The sequence below is a fragment of the Chiloscyllium plagiosum genome, unplaced genomic scaffold (genome assembly GCF_037043375.1).
Source record: "Chiloscyllium plagiosum isolate Xiang-an unplaced genomic scaffold, Cpla_swu_hap1 HiC_scaffold_42, whole genome shotgun sequence".
NCBI lineage: Eukaryota > Metazoa > Chordata > Chondrichthyes > Orectolobiformes > Hemiscylliidae > Chiloscyllium > Chiloscyllium plagiosum.
This window is the reverse complement of record NW_028270180.1, coordinates 35426701-35452082: the sequence shown is the minus strand read 5'-3', so window position 1 is coordinate 35452082 and position 25382 is coordinate 35426701. Positions and strand designations below refer to the sequence as shown.

Here is a 25382-nt window from a genome sequence, read left to right as displayed (position 1 = left end):
CTCTCATACCATGGGCCCTGATTTTATTCAGCAGCTTCTTGTGCAGCACCTTATCAGAGGCCTTCTGGAAGTCCAGATAGCGAACTTCCATTGGTTCTCCTTGGTCTAACCTGCTCATTACTTCCTCAAAGAATTCTAGCAGATTTGTCAGGCATGACCTCACCTTGATGAAACCGTGCTGAATTTGCCCTATTTCACCATGCACTACCAAGTATTTAGAAATCTCATTCTTCACAATGAACTCCAAAGTCTTACCAATGACTGGGGTTAGGCTAATCAGCCTGTAAGTTCCCATCTTTTGCCTTGGTCTCTTCTTAAACAGGGGGGTATCTTCGTGATTTTCCAGGCCTCTTGAACCCTCGCTGATTCCAATGATATCTGAAAGATCACTATTAAAGCGTCCACTATCTCTTCAGCTATCTCCTCCAGAACTCTAGGGTATAGTCCATCGATCCAGGCGATTTATCTACTTTCAGACATTTCAATTTTTCTCGCACCTTCATCTTGGTTCTCATCTCTGCCCCCTGACTCTCTTGAATTTTTGGTTTGGAGGTGCCAGTGTTGGAGTGGAGTGTACAAAGTCAAAAGTCACACAACACCAGGTTATAGTCCAACAGGTTTATTTTGAAGCACTAGCTTTCATCAGGTGGTTGTGAATTTTTGGGATATTGCTCATGCACCATGAAGATTGACACAAAGTGCTTATTCAATTCCTCAGCTATTTCTTTGCTCCCCATTACAACTTCTTCATCTTCTCCCTCCTTATTTCTTTCTTCATTGTCCTCTATTTGTTTTTGTAGCTTTCCTAATCCTCAGGCTTCCCATTGTCTTTTGCTACATTATATGCTTTCTCTTTTGATTTTATGCTGTATCTGACTTCCCTGGTCAGCCATCCTCCCTTTAGAGTCAGAGAGTTATGGAGTCCTCCATCAATGCGAATCCCATTTCCCTGCACTTGGCCCATAAACCTTTCCTATGCATGTATTTGCCCAAATGCCTTTTAAATGTGTTAATGTGCACACACCACAACCACTTCCGCTAGCAGCTCATTGCTTACGCGTACCACCCTCTGTGTAAAAAAGTTGTCCTCTAAGGTTCCCTTTTATTCTTTACCCTCTAACCTTAAACTGATGCCCTCCACTCCGCGATTCTCCAACCCTGGAAGAAAGACTGAGTGCATTCACCCTAACCATGCCTCTCAAGGTCTTATACACTTCTTTAAGATTTCCTCCAGTCTCCTACACTCTAAAGAGAAAAATTCTAGCTTGTCCAATCTCTCCCTGTGACTCAGACCTTTCAATCCTGGCAACATCCTTTTAAATTTCTTCTGCACTCTTTCCAGTTCAATAACATCCTTCCTATATGAACACAATACTCCAAGGCCTCACCAATGTCCTGCACAACTACAACATCCCAACATCTATATTCAGTGCCCTGACTGATGAAGGCCAGTGATCTAAAAGCCTTCTTCACTGCCCTGTCTACCTGTAACTTCACTTTTGGAGGACTGTTCTCCTAAATTCCAAGGTCTCTCTGTTCCACTACATTCCTTAAGGCCTTACCATTCACAATGAAACTCATATCTTGATTTGACTGTCCAAAATGCAAGACGTCACATTTATGTACATTTAACTCCATTTGCATTTCTTGGCTCAATTCCCCAGCTGAGCAAGGTCCTGCTGCAGTTTCTGATAGCCTTCCTCACTCTCCACAATACATGCTACTTTAGTGTCATCTGCAGACTTAGTATAATCATGCCTTGTACACAATCATCCAAATCATTGATATACATCACAAACAGCAATGGGCCCAGCACCGACACCTGAGGCACTCCATTAGTCCAGTCCGACAAGCATCCTTCCACTATTACCCTCTGCTTCCTACCATCAAGCCAATTGTGTATCCAATTTGCCACTTTCCCCTGGATTCTATATGATCTAACCTCCCAGAGCAGCCTACCATGTGGAACCTTATCAAAGGCCTTACTTAAATCCATATAGATTATGTTTACTGCCCTGCCCTCATTAACCTTGCTGGTCACTTCATCAAAGAACTCTAACAAATTTGTGAGGTATGATCTCCCCCGCACAGGGCCATTCTGACTATTCCCAATCAAGCTTTGTCTTTTCAACTGCATGTATATCTTATCTATCAGGATCTTCTCAAATAACTTACCCACCACAGATGATAGGCCTACTGATCTACAGTTCCCAGGTTTTTCTTAGTAGCCCTTCTTGAATAAAGGCACAATGTTTGCAATACTCCAGTCTTCCAGGATCTTATCCATGTCTAACAATGACGCAAAAATATCAGACAGAGCCCCTGTAATTTCTTCTCCTGCGCCTTGCAGTGTTCTTGGATATATCTGACAGGGACTAAATTTATCCACCTTCATACATTCGAATACATCAAACATCACCTCTACTGTGAAATGGACTGTCCCCAAGATCTGACCATGAATTTCCTCCAGTTCCCAAGTCTTCATGTCTTTAGTATGCTTTTTCGTTGAGATGAATTTTTGCTGCCTCTCTCAAAACACTCCCAGAAATTCCTGTCTTTCCTGGTAGGCTTCTCTCCCAGTTAATTCTGGTCAGCTCCTTCCTCATGCCTCTGTAGTTGCCTTTATTTCACTGTAATACTGATTACATCTACTTCTTCTCAAATATTATGGTCACTGCCTTCTAAGGGTTCCTTCACCTTAAGCTCCCTTTTCAAATCTGCCTCATTGCACAGGGAGAGTCGAGACTGTGGTGCTGGAAGAGCACAGCAGGTCAGGCAGCATCCGTGGAGCAGGAAAATCGACGTTTCGGACATAAGCCCTTCATCAGGAGTGCCTCTTCGCACAACAATAAATCCAATATTGTCTGTTCCCTGGTGGGCTCCACCACAAGCTGCTCTAAAAAGCCATCTCGTAGAAATTCTGCAAATTCCTTTTCTTGTAATCCACTGCCAATCCACCTGGATATTGAAATCCCCCATGATCATAGTAACTTTGCCTTTCTTACCCGCTTCTTCTATCTCTTGGTGCATCTTATGCCTCCAATTCTGACTACTGTTTGGAGGCCTATAGATAACTTGCATTATGTCTCCTTACCTTTGGGCATCCTCAACTCTACCCACACATTCTACATCATCTGACCCTGGTTTGTTTATTACTTTTGATTTCATTTCATTTTTTACTAAACAGGCAACCCCGCCACCTCAACCCACCTGCCTGTCTTTTTGATACGATGTATATCCTTGGATATTTGTGGAGGCGATGGCCCAGTGGTATTATTGCTCAACTATTAATTCAGAAACCCAGAATAATGTTCTGTGCACCTGGGTCTTTTTAGATTCACTACAGTGTGGAAATAGGCCCTTCGGCCCAACCAGTCCACACCGACCCTCCGAAGAGTAACCCACCCAGACCCATTTCCCTCTGACTAATGCACCTAACACTATTGACAATTGAGCGTGGCCAATTCACCTGACCTGCACATCTTTGGACTGTGGGAGTACCCTCATGCAGACACGGAGAGAACGTGCAAACTCCACACAAACAGTCTTAGACAGGCTGGAATCGAACCAGGGATGCTGGTGCTGTGAAGCAGCAGTGCGAACCACTGAGCCACAGTGCCAATGCAAACCACTGAGCCACCGTGGCGGGTTTGAATCCCGCCATGGCAGCTGGAGAAATTTGAATTCAATTTTAAAAATCTGAATTTAAGGGTCGATTGGCCATGAAACCATTGTCAATTGTAAGAAAAACCCAGCTGACTCACTAATATCCTCTAGGGAAGCAAATCTGCCATCCTTACCTGGTCTGGTCTACCTGTGACTCTGGACCCATAGCAATGTGGTTGACTCTCAACTGCCCTTTGAAATGGCCTAGCAAACCACTCAGTTATATCAATCACTAGAAAGTCACAACAAAGAAATGAAACCGGATGGACCACCTGGCATCGACCTTGGATCCGGAAAATACAACGACAATGAAAAGACCTCCTTATCAACAGCTGTGGCCTTGTGCCGAAATTGGGAGAGATGTCTCACAGACTAGTGAAGCAAAAACTTGTCATTCTTAATGAATCATACCTTAGATAACACCCCAGACACCACCATTACCATCCCTGGCTATGTCCTGTCTCACTGGCAGGGTAGACCCAGCAGAAGTGGTAGACACAGTGGGGCTTAAGAGTTATAATTTAGCCAGAAAGGATCTAAAGGAGGGCTAAGAAGGGGACATGAGACGTTGTTGGCGGATAGGATCAAAGAAAACCCTATGGCCTTCTGTAGGCGTATCAGGGATAAAAGAATGTCAATCGTAAGATTAGGGCCAATCAAAGGTAGTAGTGGAAAGTCGTATGTGGAATCTCAGGACATAAGGGGAGTGCTTAATGAATACTTTTCGTAGGTATTCACATTGGAAAAGGGCAGTGCCACTGAGAATAAGGAGATACAGGCTATAAGATTGGATGTGATTGAGGTTGACAAAGAGGAGGTTTTAGCAATTTTAGAAGAACTGAAATTAGATAATATCCTGGGACCGGATGGGATTTATCCTCTATTCTCTGGGAAGCCAGGGAGGAGATTACAGAGCCTTTGACTTCGATCTTTATGTCGTCATTGTCAACAGGAGTAGTACCAGAAGACTGGACAACAGCAAATGTTGCTCCCTTGTTTAAGAAGGGAAGTCGGGTCAACCCTGGTAATTATAGACCACTGAGCCTTACTTTGATTGTGAGTAAGGTGTTGGAAAAGGTTATAAGAGATAGGATTTATGTTCATCTGGAAAGGAATAAATTGAGTAGGGAATAGTCAACACGGTATTGTGAAGGGTAGGTCGTGCCTCACTAACCTTATTGAGTTCTTCGAGAAGGTGACCAAACAGGTGGGTGAAGGTAAGAAGTTGATCTGGTGTAAATGGACTTAGTAAAGCTTTTGATAAGGTGCCACACGGTAAGCTAGTGCACAAAATAAGGAGTTTCGGAATTGAAGGTAATTTAGTGGTTTGAATCAGAAGTTGGCTAGCTGAAGGAAGACAGAGGGTGGTGGTTGATGGGAAATGTTCATCCTGGAACGCCATTACCAGTGGTGTGCCACAAGGATCTGTTTTGGGACCACTGCTGTTTGTCATTTTTATAAATGATCTGGATGTGGTGTAGAAGGATGGGTAAGTAAATTTGCAGATGACACTAAGGCAGGCCGAGTTTTGGATGGTGCCTAAGGATGTTGTGGGTTGCAGAGGGACGTAGAGATGATGCAGAGCTGTGCTGAGAAGTGGCAAATGGAGTTTAATGCAGAAAGGTGTGAGGTAGTTCACTTCGGAAGAAACAACAGGAATGCAGAGTCCTGGGCTCATGGTAAGATTCTTGGCTGTGTAGATTAACAGAGAGATCTCGGTGTCTAGGTGCATAAATCCCTGAAAGTTGCCACCCAGGTTGATAGGGTTGTTAAGAAGGCATATATTGTATTGGAGTTTATTGCTAGGGGATTGAGTTTTGGAGCCACGAGGTTATGCTTCAGTTGTACAAGACACTAGTAAGGCGGCACCTGGAGTATTGCGTGCAGTTCTGATCACCGCATTATAGGAAGGATGTGGAAGCTTTGGAAAAGGTTCAGAGGAGATTGCCTCGGGTGTTGCCTGGTATGGAGGGAAGGTCTTATGAGGAAAGGCAGAGGGACCTGAGGTTGTTTTCGTTGCAGATAAGAGGGTTGGGAGGTGACTTAATCAAGACGTATAAGATAATCAGAGGATTAGATAGGTTGGACAGTGAGAGCCTTTTTCCTCAGATGGTGAAGGCTAACACGAGGGGACATAGCTTTATATTGTGGGGTGATAGATTTAGGACAGATATGAGGGGTAGTTCCTTTACTCAGTAGTAGTGACATGGAACGGCCTGCCTGCAACAGTAGTAGACTTGCTGACATTAAGGGCATATTGGATAGGTATATGGGTGAAAATGGAATAGTTCAAGTTAGGCTTCAGATTGAGTCCATAGGTCGGTGCAACATCGAGGGCCGAAGGACCTGTACTGCGCTGTAATGTTCTATGTTTTAAGTCTAGAAATTTTACCCAGCAACGAAGGAATGACTAGATACTTCAAAGGATGGTGAATAGTTTGGAGGGGAACCTGCAGGTGACACTGTTGCCATTTATCTGCTGCCCTTTTCTTTCTTGATGGAAGTGGTCATGGGTTTGGGAAGTGCTCTCTAAGGAGCCTTGGTGATTTTCTCCAATACATCTTATAGATAGTACACACTGCTGCTACTTAGTGTCAGTGGCAGAATGACAAAATGTTTGTGGATGTGGTGCCAAATCAGCAGGCTGCATTGTCCTGGATCGCGTCAAGCTTTTGAGTGTTGATGGAGCAGCATTTATTGAGATATGTGGGGAGTATTCCATCCCACTTAATGATTTAATATCTGCATTCCTCCTATGCTTAATTTATTTAATCAGTGACCTTCCCTCCATCAGGTCAAAAGTGGGGATATTCTCAGAATTTGCAACTCCATCGATATTGAAGCAGTCCATTTCCAAAAGTGGCAAGAATTAAACAATATCCAAGCTTCACCTGACAATTGGCAAGATACATTTGTGCCGTACAAATGCCAGGAAATCACTGTCTCCAATAAAGTGTGTGCAGGTGCAACTTCAAATTGTTCTTGGGAAAGTAAACAGAACCTGTACAGATAACTACAATAGATTTTATGATGAGACAAATTAATTCTGATGACAAAGGTCACGTATTAAAATGGTCTTGATGGCATTTATGTATTTTATTATTTCACCCAATGTGTTTAAAATATTTTTAAATCCTAAGTTCAAAGACCATTTAATGTATATGTGAATAGTCAAAAAAAACTGTTTGTGATGCAGATAAATGCATGAGCTCTCTGCTGGAAGTTGCACTGTCTGGAAATGAAGAACAAAAACCTTTTGAATATAGCCTTGGTGCCGAGAATATTATGCTTGTTGATCTGGCTTTGGGCTCGACTAAAGAACCTGTCAATGTTCTGTGGCTCAAAATGCAGGACTATGCTGTCAGTAAAGGTAGGTGGGTCCACCTTTTCTGTGTAATTTAAATGTGTATCTGACAAGCACTAGCAGGAAAAATAATAAAGTAATCAAGATGACGACAATGCTGTACTGTTGAAGGTGTGCCCAGAACATAGTTTAAAAAACAAACAGAAAGAATTGCAAATGCTGGAAATCAGAAGCAAAAGCAGAAATTGCTGGAAAAGCTTGGTAGGTCTGACAGCATCTGTGGAGAGAAATCAGAGTTAGCATTTTAGGTCCAGTGACCCTTCCTTAGAACTGGAGGTACTGGAGCAAGCAAGCAATAGCAAGTGACAGTGGAGGCAATGAATGGTGAGCAATGGAAGGGTTAGGGGAATTCAAGGTGTAGTGAGGGATGGAGTGAAAGGGTAACAAGAGTAGGAGCGCAAATGTTAATGAGGGAAAGAAATGAGTAGTGAGGGACAGTGGGGCCCAGTGGTGAGCAATGGGTGGCAAGGGGATAGTGAGAGATAAGAGTTATGAAGGGTTAGTTCTAGTGCCATAGACAGCTACAGCACAGAAAAATGCACATTGTATCCACCTAATTATTCTGATCCCTTTTCCAGGACTATGCCTTGGCATTACAAGAGCACATCTAATAGGGTTCTTAGTCAGGTGGAGGAACAGAGGGATCTTGGGGTCTATGTACATAGATCTTTGAAGGTTGCCACTCAGGTGGATAGAGTTTGTAAGAAGGCCTATGGAGTATTATCGTTCATTAGCAGAGGGATTGAATTCAAGAGTCGTGAAGTGATGTTGCAGCTGTACAGGACTTTGGTTAGGCCACAGTTGGAGTACTGTGTGCAGTTCTGGTCGCCTCACTATAGGAAAGATGTGGAAGCTTTGGAGAGGGTGCAGAGAAGATTTACCAGGATGTTGCCTGGAATGGAGAGGAAGTCGTACGAGGATAGGTTGAGAGTTCTCGGTCTTTTCTCGTTGGAACGGCGAAGGATGAGGGGTGACTTGATAGAGGTTTATAAGATGATCAGAGGAATAGATAGAGTAGACAGTCAGAAACTTTTTCCCCAGGTACAACAGAGTGTTACAAGGGGACATAAATTTAAGGTGAAGGGTGGAAGGTATAGGGGAGATGTCAGGGGTGGGTTCTTTACCCAGAGAGTGGTGGGGGCATGGAATGCGCTGCCCGTGGGAGTGGTGGAGTCGGAATCATTGGCGACCTTTAAGCGGCATTTGGATAGGTACATGGATGGGTACTTAATCTAGGTTAGAAGTTCGGCACAACATCGTGGGCCGAAGGGCCTGTTCTGTGCTGTATTGTTCTATGTTCTATGTTCTATGTTCTACCCCTAAAATATTATAAGGATTTTTACTTCTATCACCCGGTACAGGAGGGACGAGAGATAGTGAGGGTAGGCAGAATAAAAGGGAAGTGAGGGATGGGACATAAAAAGAGCAGTGAGAGGTGACAGGACAAACAGAAGTTGGGGTGGGACAATGAAAGGTAGTGGAGGGACAATGAGGATCAAAAGTAGTGAGGAATAGGGGAAGAGGTGTACGGTTAAAATTCCAGAAGGTTAGAATTGATGAAATGAAACTCATGTGGAATGAATGGGATGCTACAATGTGTGGGCCAAAGGAAATAGACAAATAAAGTCATAGAACTCTACACCGTAGAAACAGACCCTTCAGTCCAACTCGTCCATGCTGACCAGATTTAGCTAATCCCATTTGCCAGCATTTAGCCCATATTCCCCCGAAACCCTTTCTGTTCATATACCCATCCAGATGCCTTTTGAATGTTGTAATTGTACCAACCTCCACCATTTCCTCTGGCAGCTCATTCCATACACGCATCACCGTCTGCATGAAAAGGTTGCCCCTCAGGTCCCTTTTAAATCTTTCCCCTCTCACTTTTAACCTAGTTTTGGACTCCTCCAACCCAGGGAAAAGACCTTGGCTATTTGCCCTATCCATGCCCCTAATAATTTTATAAACCTCTAAGGTTACTCCTCAGCCTCCGATGCTCCAGAAAAAGTAACCCCAGCTTATTCAGGCTCTCCCTATAGTTCAAATGCTCCAACCCTGTCAGAATCTTGTAAACCTTTTCTGAACCTTTTCAAGTTTCATAACATCCTTCCTTTAGCAGGGATCACAGAATTGCATGCTGTATTTCAAATATGGCCTCACCAATGTCCTATACAGCTGCAACATGACCTCCCAACTCAATGCACTGACCAGTAAGGAAAGCATGCCAAATGCCTTCTTCACTATCCTTTCCACCTGTGACTCCACTTTCAAGGAATTATGAACCTGCACTCCAAGGTCTCTTTGTTCAGCAACACTCCCCAGGACTTTACCATTAAGTGTATAAGTCCTGTCCTGATTTGCCTTTCCAAAATGCAGTACCTCATGTTTGTCTAAATTAAACTCCATCTGCCACTCCTCGGCCCATTCGCCCATCTGATTGTACTCTGAGGTAACCTTCTTCACTGTCGAGAGTGTGGTGCTGGAAAACCACAGCCGGCCAGACAGCATCCGAGGAGCAGGAGAATCAACATTTCAGGCACAAGCCCTTCATCAGCAACCTTCTTCATTGTCCACTACATCTTCAATTTTGGTGTCATCAGCAAACTTAATAAATATACCTCTTATGTTCACATTTAAATCATTTGTATAAATGACGAAAAGCAGTGGACCCAACACCAAACCTTGTGGCACACCACTGGTCACAGGCCTCCAGTCTTAAAAGCAACCCTCCACCACCACTATCTGTCTTCTACCTTCGAGCCAGTTCTGTATCCAAATGGCAAGTTCTTTCTCTATTTCATGTGATCTCACTTTTGAGCGACATTGAGGAACCTTGTTGAATGCCTTACTGAAGTCCACATAAAGCACATCCACTGCTCTGTCCTCATCAATCCTCTTCATTACTACTTCAAAAAATTCAATGGAATTGGTGAGATATGATTTCCCATGCACAGGGCCACATTGACTATCGGAAATAAGTCCTTTTGCCTTTCCAAATACACACAAATTCTGACCCTCAGGATTCCTTCCAACAACCTACTCTTCAAAAACACTGATGTCAGGCTCACTGGTCTATGGTTCCCTAGCTTTTCCTTATCATATTTCTTAAGTAGTCGTTCCCCATTAGTCAACCACCAGTCTTCTGATACCTCACTTGTGGCTATTGATGGTACAAATATCTCAGCAAGGGGCCCAGCAATCACTTGCTTAGCTTCCCACAGAGTTCTATGATATGCCTGATCAAGTGTGAGGATTTATCTACCTTTATGCGTTTTAAGGCGTCCAGTACCAACACCTCTGTAATATGGACATTTTTCAAAATGTCGCTATTTATTTCCCCATGTTCTCTATCTTCCATATCCTCCTCCACAGTAAACACTCATGTGAAATACTTGTTTAGTATCTTTCCTCATCTCCTGCAGTTGCACGCATAGACTGCCTTGCTGATCTTTGAGGGGCCCTATTCTCTCCCTAGTTACCCTTTTGTCCTTTATGTATTTGTAGATTCTCCTTGGCCTTATTTCCCAAAGCTCTCATGTCCCCTTTTTTGCCCTCCTGATTTCCCTCTTAGTTATATTGTACTGCCTTTATACTGTTCACAAGATTCACTCAATCCCTGCTGTCTATACCTGACCAATGCTTCCTTCTTATTTTTGACCAAAACATCAATATCTTTGGTCACCCAGCCTTGCCCTCTGCCCTAACAGGTATGTATTATCTCTGGACTCATTTTTGAAGGCTTCCCATGTTCTAGCTGTCCTTTTACATGCAAACATCCACCCCAAATCAACTTTTGAAAGTTCTTGTTTAGTACCATCAAAATTGACCTTCCTCCAATTCAGATCTTTAAATTTTAGATCTGGCCTATCCTTTTTCATCACTATTTTAAAACTAATAGAATTAAGGTCGCTGGCCCCAAAGTGCTCCCACACTGACACCTCAGTCACCTGCCCTGCCTTATTTCCCAAGAGTAGGTCAAGTTTAGCACTTTCTGTGGTAGGTACATCCACATACTGAGTGAGAAACTTTTTATGTACGCACTTAGCAATTTCCTCTCCATCCAGTCCCAATCTATATTTGGAAAGTTAAAATCTCCTACTATAATTACCCTATTGTTCTTACAGGTAACTGAGATCTCTGAACAAAGTTGTTTCTCAATTTCCTGTTGACTATTCGGGGAGTCTATAGTACAATCCCAAAAAAGGTGATTATACCTTTCTTTAGATTCCCTGCAATGTGCAAACAGGCCCTTCGGCCCAACAAGTCCATACTGACCCTCTGAAGAGTAACCCACCCAGACCCATTTCCCTCTGACTAATGCACTTAACACTGTGGGCAATTTAGCATGGCCAATTCACCTGACCTGCACATCTTTTGGACTGTGGGAGGAAACCGGAGCACCTGGAGAAAACTCATGCAGACATGGGGAGAATGTGCAAACTGTGAGGCAGCAGTGCTAACCACTGAGCCACCATGCCGTCCCAATTTCTCTTATTTCTCAATTCCACTCAAATATTTTCCCTGGACGTATTCGCAGGACAATCCTTTCTAATTATATCCGTAACATTGTCTCTAATTGAAAATGCCAATCTCCCTCCTCTGTTGCCACCCCCCCTCCCCGGCAATCCTATCTAAACTGTGGAACATTAAACTGCCAGTTCTGTCCATCCCAGAACTGCGTCTCTAATCGCTATGATATCCCAGTCCATTTTTCCATCCTGAATTCATCTGCCTTACCTGTTGGGCTTCTTGCATTGAAATAAATGCAGTTTAATTTCTCAGTCCTAAATGAAACTGAGGAGATTTCAGAACAAGGGAAATTATAGCATAGAATGTCCACCATGCGGAAGCAGGCCATTCAACCCATCGAGTCCACACTGACCATCTGAGAACATCTGACCCAAACCCACCCTATCCTTGCAAGTCTGCATTTTCCATGACTAATCCACCTAGCCTGCATGTACCTGGACACTATGGGCAATTCGATATGGCCAGTGTACCTAATCTGCAAATTATTGGACTGTGGGAGAAAGCCTGAGCACCCGGAGGAGATCCTTGCAGGCACTGAGAATGTTCAAACTCCACACAGATCGTTGCCAATGGCAGAATTGAACACCGGTCCTTGGCGTTGTGAGGTAGCAGTGCTAGCCACAGTGCCACAAAAGGAAAAGTGTTTCCTCTAATTTGGATCAAGATTTTGAATCCAGTTCTTGGGAAATACGGAATCATTAACATTTAATGGCTTTTATATGGTAATCTAGACCGTAAATATCAAGATGCCAGTCAGAGCTTTTTGAGTTTGAACTTGACGCTAGCAAGTCTGACCCAGGAAGTTAGAATGTCAGGCATCAGAGAAAACTCATTCTCGTCTTTACAATCATCTGAAAATCCACTCCAAGTCAAACTCTAGCCTGACTTGGAAACATTTTCATTGGGTCACAATCCTGGAATTCCCTTCCCACTGGCAGTGTGGTTGTCTTTACATGCCAGGGACTGCAGTAGTTTAAAACGGCAGCGCACCTTGAGAATATTTAGGGATGAACAAGAAATGCTGGTCCAGACAGTGAAACCAACATGCCATGAACAAATGAAAAAAGCAAACAAAGCATGAGACAAAGGTTTTTATTTTGCAGAAAAGAAATTAGGTAGTCTTGTTTGCACCTCAACTTAAGATACTAAGGTTAGGTGATTCTTAATCACAGAATGTAGTAAGAAAACATTCAGCCCTTTGAGACTGCACCAACCATCCAAACAGCATTCCATCCAGACTAGCTAGACCCTATCACCATAACCAGAGATTTACCATGCTGATCGACCTACACTGCACATCCCTGGACATTGCAGGGCAATTTAGCAAGCGTAATCCATCTAACCTGCACATCTTCGTACTGTGGGAGGAAGTTGGAGCACCAAATGGGAATCCACATAGACACTGAGAACAGGCAAACCTTACACAGACTTACCCGAGGCTGGAATCGAACCAGGGTCCCCGTCGCTGTTAAGCAGCAGTGCTAACTAATGAGTCACCATGCTGCCGAACCTCCAGTCTTTCACCTGAATGATGCTCCCTTGTCATTGACCCTAAAAGTAAATGGAATAGTTGCTTTCTATTCATCCAGTCGCTACCCTGCAACGTTATGCTTCCTCAAGGACCAATCAAATGATTAAGATAATCCAGAAGATCATTCGCCTTGGCCTTCTCCAGTGATCCCTTGAATTTGCACTGGACTGAGTATGGCATCAATATAGCAAAACTGTAGTCAATCAGAACTGGGGGAAAACTCTTTGCTGTTTGGGATCAGACTTTGCACAGAAGAAGGAGTTAGTTGTTAAAGGTCAGTCATCTCAGCTTCAGGAGATCTCTGAAGGAGTTCCTCAGGGTAGTGTCCTAGGACCAACCTTCCCTCCATCATAAGGTCAGAACTAGGCCTAGCCAGTGACACCAATATCTCAAGTGAAGAAAAAAGTATCTGCAAGCTTCTTTATCATGCCCTCTTCTCGATGTTTCTCTCTTCTCCTCTCCTCCCCCACCACATCTTTTCTACATATCATAAACAATGATAGATCCAGCACCGATTTCTGGGGTGCACCAATGGTCTCTAGTCTCATAAACAGGTTCAATTGCCATCCTTTGTCTTCTACTGCTAGATTAATTTTGGATCCAACTTGACAGTTACTCTGGATCCCACATACTTTTACCCTCTTTATCAGTCTCCTTCCCATCATCAGCATTTATACCAACCTTTTCCTAGCTATATTCCGTTCTGAAGAAATGTTATTGAACCTATTATGTTAAGTCTACTTTCCTTCCACAGATGCTGCCAAACATGCTGAGTTTTTCCAGCGATTACATTTTGTTTCTGATTTCCAGCATCCATAGACCTTTCATCTTTTGTTTATTAAAATAGGAATTTTTAAACCATGAGTTGGAAGTTTTTAGGAGAAGTTCAAAGACATTCTGAATTCAGATCTTGAGCACAGTGCTGTATTTTGTTTCCTGAGAACTCACAATGAAGGTCAAAGCAATGTGAGAAAGGTTGGTCCATATGTGAGCTTAATCCAAAAATACTCAGAATTGCCAGCATCATGACCAAAGAACAGTTCTATAAAAACAGGCCACAACCAGAACATTCAGTTGCAATTTACCTCCTCCTGAGGAAGGCTGTAGACTGTTGATTAGTTTCAGGACAATGTGATTTTTCTTTCTCCCTTATTTCCCCTTGCCTGCCTCAGTCTGTGGTACTTGAAAGGTGGCCTGTTGTCTGACTTCTTCACCACTTTGCCTGCCCATTTTAATTCATTCCATTTTAATTCATTCCTCTTTAACCTGCCCTCCATTTCCATTGTTTTGCTGTGGGCGAGATGCTGTGGCATTTGTTTTTACAGATTTACAGATTTCTTACAGTGTGGAAACAGGCCCTTCAGCCTAACAAGTCCACACCGACCCGCCGAAGAGCAACCCACCCAGACCTATTCCCCTACATTTACCCCTTCACCCAACAGTTCGGACAATTCACCTAACCTGCACATTTTTGGACTGTGGGAGGAAACTGGAGGAAACCCACGCATGCACGGGGAGAATGTGCAAACTCCACACAGACAGTTGCCTGAGGTGGGAATTAAACCCGGGTCTCTGGCGCTGTGAGGCAGCAGTGCTAACCACTGTGCCACCGTGCCGCCCATTTGTTTGGAATGATTTTCTTTATTTCTGCTTCCAAAGGATGTGGGTGTTACTGACTAGGCCAGCATTTGTTACCCTTTGAGCCAAATAGTTTGCTTGGCCATTCCAGTGGTCAGTGCTATGGACCAGGCCAGACCCCCTCAAAACATTTCAAGAAGTTAGCCCAGACCCTAACCTTTGTAGTTGTTTTAAGCAGATGTAAAGTGGATATTCCAGGAGTGACATGGCTGACCCACCCACTCAGTTTTGAATAAAGTAATGTATTTACACATGAATAAAAGAAAACCAAATTTAGAATAACATAACTATTTGAAAAACCAACCAACATGAGGACAATCTTAATGATACTGTTCTAAGTGCTTACAACATTCCCATAAACACCCCCTTGGCAAAAAAATAATATCAAACAGGTTCTTACAGGAAAGATGTCAGATAGAGAGAGGATTAACTTGGAACTGCTTCTTTGCGTCCCCTGCAGTTTCTCTGGGTTCCCAGCTAAAACTTGACCAGCAGCTGCAAACAAAACAACCAGACTGCTAAAACCAAACCAAACCAAATCCTGAACTGGGAGAACTGACCATTCCCCTTTCATTGTCCAAGTGTTTTAAAACAAAGACTTAAAAGCATTCTGAAGTAGATAAACCCAGACATATTAGAAACCCTGACTTTATGACTTCTCTGGAAAAACACCCAGGGACAACAAAACCTTATTAAAGAAGCAGCATCGACACAGCAGTTAAGATCAGGTAGACCTGGTAAGGGTGATGTCTGTCCTTCCCTGAAGGACGTTAGTGAATCAGATGAATTTTTGCCACAATTAATAGTTTCATGGCCATCAATGTAGGCTGTGTACACCTCTTTCTTCTTGATGCTTTTACAGTACATTCCCCAGTAGAATGAGGAGGATATCAGTGCAGTATAATGGTGGATTTGGAATTCAGTTTGACACCAAGCTACTTTTCTACCTTATATAAGATTGCACTAATGTCTGATATAAAGGAAGAGTCATTTTACTCGGAATGATAACTCTTCGTGATTCACAGATGCTGCCAGACCTGAGTTTCTCCAGTATTTTGTGATTTTATTTTAGATTTGCAGCATCCACATCACTACTTTTATTTGAAAGATCGCTGGCACATAGTGGTTATTATTTCAGAATATTTTACTGACCTTGTTTTAAACCCATGTTTTGCTAGTTTGAAAACTAAACTCTTGAAATGATATTTATCACAGACTTTTCATCACAATGTTCACCATAGATAATCAATTTGGAGAGGGTTTCTATTTCGCCACCGTAACATCCTCTGCCTTTTGCACTGAATCATAGAATCCCTACAGTGCAGAAACAGGCCCTTCGGCTCAACAAGTCCATACCGACCCTCTGAAGAGTAACTCATCCCTACTACTCTACATTTCCCTACTACTCTGCATTTATACCTAACCTACACATTCCTGAATATTACAAGCAATTTAGCATGGCCAATTCACCTAACCTTCACATCTTTGGATTGTGGCAGGAAACCAGAGGAAACCCACACAGACACTGGGAGAATGTGTAAACTCCACACAGACAGTCGCCGGAATCGAACTTGGGTCCCTGTGCTGAGAGGCAGCTGTGCTAACCATTGTGCCATTGTATCGACCCCCCCCAAAATAAAACAACCAAAATGTATGCATGTTTAAATGGATTTTCTGCCACTATCTAATAAATACACTTATTACTGTAATATATATTTTCCAGATTGGGACAGTGCGATTCTTGGCAATGAGACTTTGTTGGATACAGCTTCGAGATTTGTCCTTGCAGCTCTTTTAAAGCACACAGGTTTACTAAATCAAGTCTGTGGTGAAAGCAGGCAAGTGAAAAGTATTCGTTCAATGTACTTGTCTGATCTGAAACTGAATTTTTGTTTGTGTGTGATGTTCTTTGTGTGATCTTGGCACCGTTATATAGATATGTCAAATTTACTAGATTTCTTAAGATAGCACAATGTGACTGTGAGACAGGTGAATGATTTTTAGATTATTCTTATGCAATTACTCCATAACTGGGTTTGTATACAGGCAAGACTAAATGTGTTATTCAGGTCAAGCTGGACTGGAAGGCAGGAGAAAATTGGAACGGAAAGAGGAGAGAAGGAAAGGGAAGGTATTGAACAGGAACAGGGTGAAAGGGAAGGAGAAAGGGGGGAGGGATTTGGGGATGAGAGGCAAACTTCTGTGTGTGACAAATGTTGGACCTCTTTGGTGGAATTGGAAGGGAGGAGGTTGTTTTAATGCTGAATCTCTTCCATCATGGGCTAACCTTCAATCTCAGTTGGGGAAGCGTCTTGGTTTCATTCTGTCACCACCTACTGGGAATCTAAATAAAGCAGGAGCAAATTGATTTCCATACTAGGGCACAAGGGTAGAGAAGAACCCCGAGTCAAAAGCGTTATACTAATTTAACATTGTGCTTTTGTCATCTTGTTTGGCAATGTGAATAAGTAGAATATAACTCATAGCAGTTATTCAGTATATACGAAAGTTCATTCAGTATTCATTCAAAATGGCAGAATTTCTGAAGTTATTGGTTCCCTGGCTGAGAAAAAAAAATCTGAGTCCAATTCTGTATGAGGCACTACTGTAGTCAAGGACCGTTCATGTGAAAATAGGAGGTGACTTGCTGACAGGATATTAGCCTCTGTGGAATTATTTCAATGGCAACAAAAGTAAAGCATGATCCCAAATAAGTTTGCTCATAACAGTCAGGCTAAATATTTTGCACGTCATACCTTTGTTTGGAAAGCACTTACTTGTTCGACCCTGCTGTCGAGGACTGGGTCCAATGCATAGAAAGAATAAGTTATTTTGTTTGGGCAAATGAGACTATCGTGGCAGATAATAAACAGCAAGTAATTCTCCTGACAGCCTGTGGAGCTGCAGCTTCTCTGTCATTGGGAGCCTAACTATCCCTGAGGCACCAGATACTAAAATATTTCAAGAATTGACTGACATAATTAAATAATAATAATGACCCCCAAGCCACCTGTAATTCTGAGATGCTGTTTCATTTACTTGGCAATTCAACAACCAGAGGAAACTGTGTGTTGGGATTTTTGACAAGGTTAAGACAACTGGCGGAAGCCTGTGAATTTGGTTTAACCCTTAATTAGATGCTTAAGGACTGTCTGGTATGCCAGGATTAACGATGTAACCATACAAAACACCCGCTTTGCTGAGTCCAAGTGGATTTCAAACAGTTACTACACCTGACTTCATCAATGGAAAATGTGGCAAGTGGAGCATATGAGTTGCAAGATATTCCGATGGAAGCGGACATCCCTCGCCAGTCTGACTGAGCTTCAGGCATACCACTTGATTGCAGGTATTTGCACACTTCACTCAGGACGTAACCTGACCAGAGGGATTCTTGGTTGGCCCACAGCAAAACTCCAAAACAAAGCTGAGCCTTGGCCAAGCAGTTAATGTTTTCTTCAGGATTCTGACTGGTAAGCCATTGTAGTTGTTGTTGGTATGTGGACTCAAGAAAGCAAATAGGTGCTACCACACCTAAATCGAGTAAGAGAGCACACATAGAATAGTATCCAGGAGAATCCATACCTTGGAAAGCCCACCTACATCTGGTTTGAAACAGTAAAGTTGCTTAGCAACATCAAAATCAGAACCAATTATGATAAATATCTTGTTAAATAGTTATCTCGTTCTACTGGAGGCCAATACCAGTGCAGCTGTATCAGTGATCATGAAAACTGTTTTTAATAAAATTTGCTCTGGACTCCAGTCCCTAACTTTGTACAAAACCTCAGCTAGGCTGAGAACCTATACCAAGGAACCTTTGCATATCAACTGTTAAGTTACAACTGTTGTAAAGATACAACTTCGCTTCCGGTCTCTTATGAAAAGCAGCTAGTTAAGTTACCAGTGATTGTAGTAAAAGGCTTGGACCCAATCTTAATGAGGTGAAATTGGTTGTGAGAGATTTATTTAGATTGGCTCAACAACTTTCAAGTAGAAAATTGCTGCCTGATTGAAGCCCTAATTAAGTATCTGGAAGTCTTCCTGGAAGGTTTAAGGAATATAAAGGAATAAAGCGGTCTTTATGGACCTAGAGAGACCAGCTCACTGTAGAGGATGACATATGAGAGCAAAAGGGATTGTCCCAAACATAGGTTGCTTTTAAATACTGGCAGAGCTTTACCAGTGCCATCTAGGGGTCTCCAACATGAAGATTTTGACTAGAGGTTATGTCTGGTGGCCAGGCCCAGCCACAGATGTAATCGCATTGGTGGGGAAGTGTCAACAAGGTCAAAAGCGCTGACAGAAGTCCCTCCAAATTCGTGGGAATGGCTGGGTGAACCCTGGACTTAGTTGCACATTGATTATGCAGGCTCTTTCATGGGTTCTATGTTCTCAGTCATTGTAGGCAGCCTACTCAAACTGGTTGGACGTGCATAGGCTCCATTCGTCTCTCACTGGGCGATGTAAAAAGCTGCACATAGTTTGCTACACACAGAGGACCAGAAATGTTGGTCACAGATAAAGGGCCATGATTTTACCAGCAGAGAATTTGATTATTTCTTGGAGTTGAATGGAATTTAACATAGAAGGACAGCTCCATACCACCCATCATCAAATGGCCTGGCAAAAAGAGCAGTCCAGACTTCAAAGGTTTGGCTGAAAAAGCCACCTACAGCCTTGCTAGATAGATCATAGAATCACCCTACATGTCAGTATAGAGATTTAGTACTGGCAGATTTGCTAATAGGTAGAAGACTCTGTGTCAGGTTAAGTCTGATCTTTTCAGACCTGATGGGAAGGTGAAACTGCATCAGGAACACCAATGTTGGACCCAAAACTCCGGCAATTGCGAGAAAGTGTTTGATAGAGGGGATGAAGTTTTGTGTAAGAATCATGGAAATAACATCACATGGTCAACTTGAGGTCAGGACTGATATATAAAGTTTGGGTTGGTGCAATGGTTCTGAATAAATATGTGACCACATGAAAGCTGTGGATTCTCAAACGATGAGGGAGCAAAATGTGTCCTGCTCTTTGGAATTATCAAAAATGCTGCCAGATCCTGTGGATATGCTCTCTTTGTGAAATGTTGTTGAGTCCTCAATCAGAGATAGAGAGGATGGAAGTAGTCACTTCAATGTCCTTGCCGCTGGAAGAAGAAAGTGAAATTCTACTGAGGCATTACTGGTGCAAGAGATGATCTAGCATGTGCTGCATGCTCTCTCTGTCAGTTGCTGAGTCAGAGGAGCCTAGCAGAAGTAGGTACTGCAGATGCTGGAGATTAGAGTCAAGATTAATGGTGCTGGAAAAGCACAGCAGGTCACTCAGCATCTGAGGAACAGGAAAATCGACGTTTCGGGCAAAAGCCATTCATTAGGAATTCCTGTCGATTTTCCTGCTCCTCGGATGCTGCCTGACCTGCTGTGCATTTCCCGCACCACTCTAATCTTGACTCAGAGGAACCTGACATGATGCTAAAACGCCTAAGAAAGCTATCCAAGAGATCTCAGTGAGTCCCTCTCTTGCCCTCCTTGAAGAAGCTCTCTTCCTCCCTCTACAAAGATCTCAGTGAGTCCCTCTCTCACTGCACCCCCCAGGTTGCCTTCCTATCCAAGAGATAGGACAAGCCTGTGTCCACAGACTCTAAGTCAGCTAGCTGGACCTCATGGAATAAGTTCCCGGATTGGGGCTATTAATTAGATCCAATCAGGCAGCTCTGGCTATCAAAAATGTTAAGTATTAGAGATACTGACATTTTGGTGGCTGACTCTTTATGATGTTCTAATATGGGTTTTATCTCATCTTCATAAAGTGGAACTTCTCAGTTGCATCTCAACAACATGTATTAACAATCTATAAATGATGGTAAGGCTACAAACAGCATGCTCTGCACTGCACAGATTCTAACTTTCTAGAGGAGTACAAACATACGACTACTGAGATTACAGTTACACCACTGCTTACCACAGAAGCTTGCCATAAAGCCTTACCTTGAAAGATGTGATGAAATTGTTCTTAACTGAGTCGATGTCTAAAGTAGGACCTGATTAAAGTAATTCCAGAAAGGCCAGTATCCCATCACCAAGTCATCCTTGACTATAGTACTGCCTCACACAGAGCCAACCATCAAAACATCAGTATCTCTAATACTTAACATTTTTGACAGGCAGAGCTGCCTGACTGGGGCTATTAATCAGATCCAATCAGGAACTTATTCCATGAGGATTGACTAGCTGACTTTGCTATAATTACTATATCCCTCCCTCTTGGTCTGTGGACAGTCTCTTGTCCTACCTCTTGGATACTTTATGCACCATTATAAAAACACACCATATTTCTAGTACTGGTGTACAGTGCAGTTCTCATGCTCTAAGCCCTCCTCGACGATAAAGCTTTGTTAATTTTACAAGGCTTTCTCCAAAATGCCTCAACACAGCAATATATGTGGTAGATCAAAGAGCCCATGGAGTTCAGTCTGGTTAGCTGACTATATAATTTGACAAGTTATTACATGAGTTACAATTGTCTTTGGAAAAGGAACAGACTAACTTCTTGAAAATTGATTTCACTGTTTTGGACCAGATCAGGTGCCCTCAAGAAGGTATACTAGACCCTAACCTTTTCTTATTTTTAAGGTAGATGTGAATTGCGTGTTCCAGATATGATACTGGTTAAACTTCTCACTGTTAAGTAAAACACAATTTATTTAAACACTATAGTTAAAATACAAATTAAGAAAAAGAAATTTAGAATAGCTGACTTATTAGAAAACTTAACTGAATAGTAGATACAGTACGTGTTACTGACTAACTATTCCAATATAGTAACATCCCATAAATACATTCTTGGCAAAAAAAAAAAGTAAATTCAGACACAGATTTTTACATGCAGTCCTCCAATTCAGGAGGAAACAACATCGAGAGATTTGTAAGAGAGTCGCAGCTATGAATCATTCACTGTAACTTCCAGCTCTTCTGTAAACCCAAACATTTTCTGACTGCTAAAGCTTAAAAGAAATACTAGTCTGTGGGAACTAGCCACTCCCCTTCAAGCTGCTTCCAACTTTTTAAAAATTGAAAAGCCTCCCAAGATGTTTATTTACGTCATTTTTCAGTCGGCAATTTGCCATCTCTGCCTTTACAAACTCTCTTAAAAAAAAAACCCAGGACAAAATAAACTTTTTAAATTCACAGCATTGTCACACTGTCTGTCCCAAAATGTATTGAGGAGAGGCATAAAATGTGAAGTTAGTCATTTGTTTTACCCTCAACTGGGATAACATCAGCTGCACTTAGGGTTCAACCAAATACAATGTTAATTATTTGAATGATATGACATAAGTTGACAGGACAATTGATGCTAGCCACTTGAGACTTGTGTTCACCATTTAACAATGATCCCAGATAATGATGATAGCAATTTGCACTTTTAAAGCACCCTAAAGGGTAACAAAACATTCAAGTTGTTACCCAATTTGGAAGTATGGAACTAGTAGGAAGAAAGCACTAGGGTGAATCCTTTGGGGAGTACTGAAGTAGGCTAGCCAAAGTCTGTAATCACAATTGGACAGAAATTTCAAGAAACCAGAACTGAAGCATGAAGAGTGAAAGTTGAACTACAAGATTGAAGAAGATTACAATGTTCTAAGAATACCTCAGAACAAGATGGAGCAGATGTTGCTTGGTATACTTTGTTCCTTTAAAGTTGTGAAATTCTGCTAGATATTTGATCTCAGATACTTGCATAAATTTACACATGGTTCTGAATCGTTTCATTGCTTTAAGTTGTTCAGATGGATTCAGAGTCTTGGCCGTTAGTCTGGTCATGCAGAGCTCTCAAGTTCAGGATTGTAGCAATGTACCAATGTATTTGTCAGCCTTCCACGGTATTTGCATTTTCTGATGTAGAAGTCTATAACACAGTAGCATTTGTAACATTATCCCCTGTTGAAGAATTGGCTGATGAGAGAGTTCCTTGTTTTACTGGCAGTTTGAGAAGCTCAGTAACATACAGTTAACAAGAAAGCAGTGTAGGGTAATCCAAGATGTAAAAGCTGCTCCTTTTTGTTTTGAGGTATTTTAGGTGTTGGAGGTGATTTCCTCGAATTCCAGGAACAGCAATTACTGCATTGTTTTGGAGCTATGGGAGACAAAAGATCAAAGCAATGCCACTTTAAAAAGGAGGAAGACAGCCAAAGACAGTGACCACATGGTCAGAGAAAGAAACCTATACTGCTATTTGACAAGGCAGTGAATCTGCACAGTTACTCCCTTTGCTGTTTGAGTTCAAGTATCTCTGGACATCGGAGTGTGTCTAGGAAAAATGAAAAAACAGTGAAACTCACAGATGACCTTGGAAACATTTTGGGGAAGCTCACAGCTCAGGAACAGATAGGTGCATCGTTTTTTTTTTAAGTGTAGCCTTGCTGTAAATCTTAAATAGTGAAATGTTTTGCTTGCGCATCCCATCAGATCACATGGATGGGTTGGAGCGGCAGTTAGAGACAGTAAGGAATTTACAGGAGCTGGGGGTGTGACGGATAGCAGTTGTAGGAAGGGAGAAAAGGCTGCCGATACAGTCAGGTAGATGGGTAAAAGCCAGGAGGGGTAGGCAGGTAGTGCAAGAGTCCACTGTGGCTATTCCCATCAAAACAGCAATATGTTGTTTTGGAAAACGAAGGGGGTGATGGAGTCTCAGGAGAATGTAGCATGAGCACCCAAGTATCTGGTACCAAGAGTGTCTCTATTGTAATGAGGGGTATGTTGGGTTCCAAGCAATCGATTGTGATAGGGGATTCTCTAGTCAGTGGTACAGACATTTCTGCGGCCGGCAGTGAAAAATCAGAATGGTGTGTTGCTTCCCTGGTGCCAGAATCAAGGATGTCTCTGACAGGGTGCAGAATGTTCTCAAAGGGGAGAGGAATCAGCAATCGGTCATTAGTTCCAATGTGTACAATGACATAGGAAGGGAAAAGGATGAATTTCGGAAGGGAGAATACAGAATGGAAGGAATTTAAAAAGGAGATCCTTGAGAGTAGTAATATCTGGATTGCACCTGGTGCTATGAGCTTGTGAGGGTAGGAATAGGAGGATGGGGCAGATGAAGAATGTGTGGTTGAGGAGCTGGTGCAGGGGAGAAGGGTTCACGTTTGTGGATAATTGTAATCTCTTCTGGGGTAGAAGTGACCTGTACAAGAAGTATGGATTGCACCTGAATTGGAAGGGTACTAATATACTGGCAGGGAGATTTGCTAGAGCTGCTTAGCAGGATTTAAATTAGTAAGGTAGAAGGGTGGGACCCAGAGAAATAGTGAGGAAAGAAATCAATCTGAGACTAGTATAATTGGGAAAATGAGTGAGTCAAAAGTCAGGGCAGGCAGGAACAAAGCAGAGAAGAAGGTAGGACTGTTAAATTCCTGAAGAAGGGCTTATGCCCGAAACGTCGATTTCCCCTACTCTTTTTTAGATTACTTACAATGTGGAAACAGGCCCTTCGGCCCAACAAGTCCACACCGCCCCGCCGAAGCGCAACCCACCCATACCCCTACATTTACCCCTTACCTAACACTACGGGCAATTTAGTATGGCCAATTCACCTGACCTGCACATCTTTGGACTGTGGGAGGAAACCGGAGCACCCGGAGGAAACCCACGCAGACACGGGGAGAATGTGCAAACTCCACACAGTCAGTCGCCTGAGGCGGGAATTGAACCTGGGTCTCCGGCGCTGTGAGGCAGCACTGCTAACCACTGTGCCACTGTGCCGCCCATCCTTGGATGTTGCGCTTTTCCAGCAACACATTTTTCAGCTCTGATAAATTAAACTGTATTTATTTTAGCGCAAGAGGCTGAACAGGGAAGGCAGATGAATTCAGGACATGGTTAGGACCATGGGGCTGGGACATCGTAGCAATTACAGAAACATGGCTCAGGGGTGAACAGGACTAGCAGCTTAATGTTCCAGGATACAAATGCTATAGGAAGGATAGAAATGGAGGCAAGAGAGGAGGGGGAGTAGCGTTTTTGATAAGGGATAACATTACGGCTGTACTTAGGGAGGATATTCCTGGGAATACATTCAGGGAAGTTACTTAAGTAGAACTGAGAAATAAAAAAAGGATGATCACCTTATTGGGATTGTATATAGACCCCCTAATGGACAGGGGGAAATTGAGAAACAAATTTGTAAGGAAATCTCAGTCATCTGTAAGAGTAATAGGTTGGTTATGGGCGGGGATTTTAACTTTCCAAACATAGACTAGGACTACCATAGTGTTAAGGGTTTAGATGGAGAGGAATTTAAGTGTGTACAAGAAACTTTTTGGATTCAGCATGTGGATGTATCTACTAGAGAAGCTGCAAAACTTGACCTACTCTTGGGATATAAGGCAGGGCAGGTGACTGAGGTGTCAGTATGGGAGCACTTGGAGGCCAGTGACCATAATTCTACTGGTTTTAAAATAGTGATGGAAAAAGATAGACCAGATCTAAAAGTTGAAGTCCTAAGCTGGAGGAAGGTCACTTTTGACGATATTAGACAATAACTTTCAAAAATTGATTGGTGCAGATGTTCGCAGGTAAAGGGACAGATGGAAAATGGGAAGCCTTCAAAAGTGAGATAATGAGAGCCCTGAGACAGTATATTCCTGTT

At 42.6% G+C, this 25382-nt stretch overlaps 1 protein-coding gene across 6 annotated transcripts in view; it reads left to right on the top strand.

The window, feature by feature from the left end:
• herc1 (HECT and RLD domain containing E3 ubiquitin protein ligase family member 1) overlaps nucleotides 1–25382 on the top strand; it is a 483062-nt gene that overhangs the window by 118648 nt on the left and 339032 nt on the right. For all 6 annotated transcript variants that reach the window (XM_087981970.1, XM_087981969.1, XM_087981967.1 and 3 more), the window contains exons 19-20: nucleotides 6863–7036; nucleotides 16453–16567. In XM_087981970.1, the coding sequence (XP_087838096.1) occupies nucleotides 6863–7036; nucleotides 16453–16567 (289 nt within the window). The remainder of the gene's footprint in view (nucleotides 1–6862; nucleotides 7037–16452; nucleotides 16568–25382) is intronic.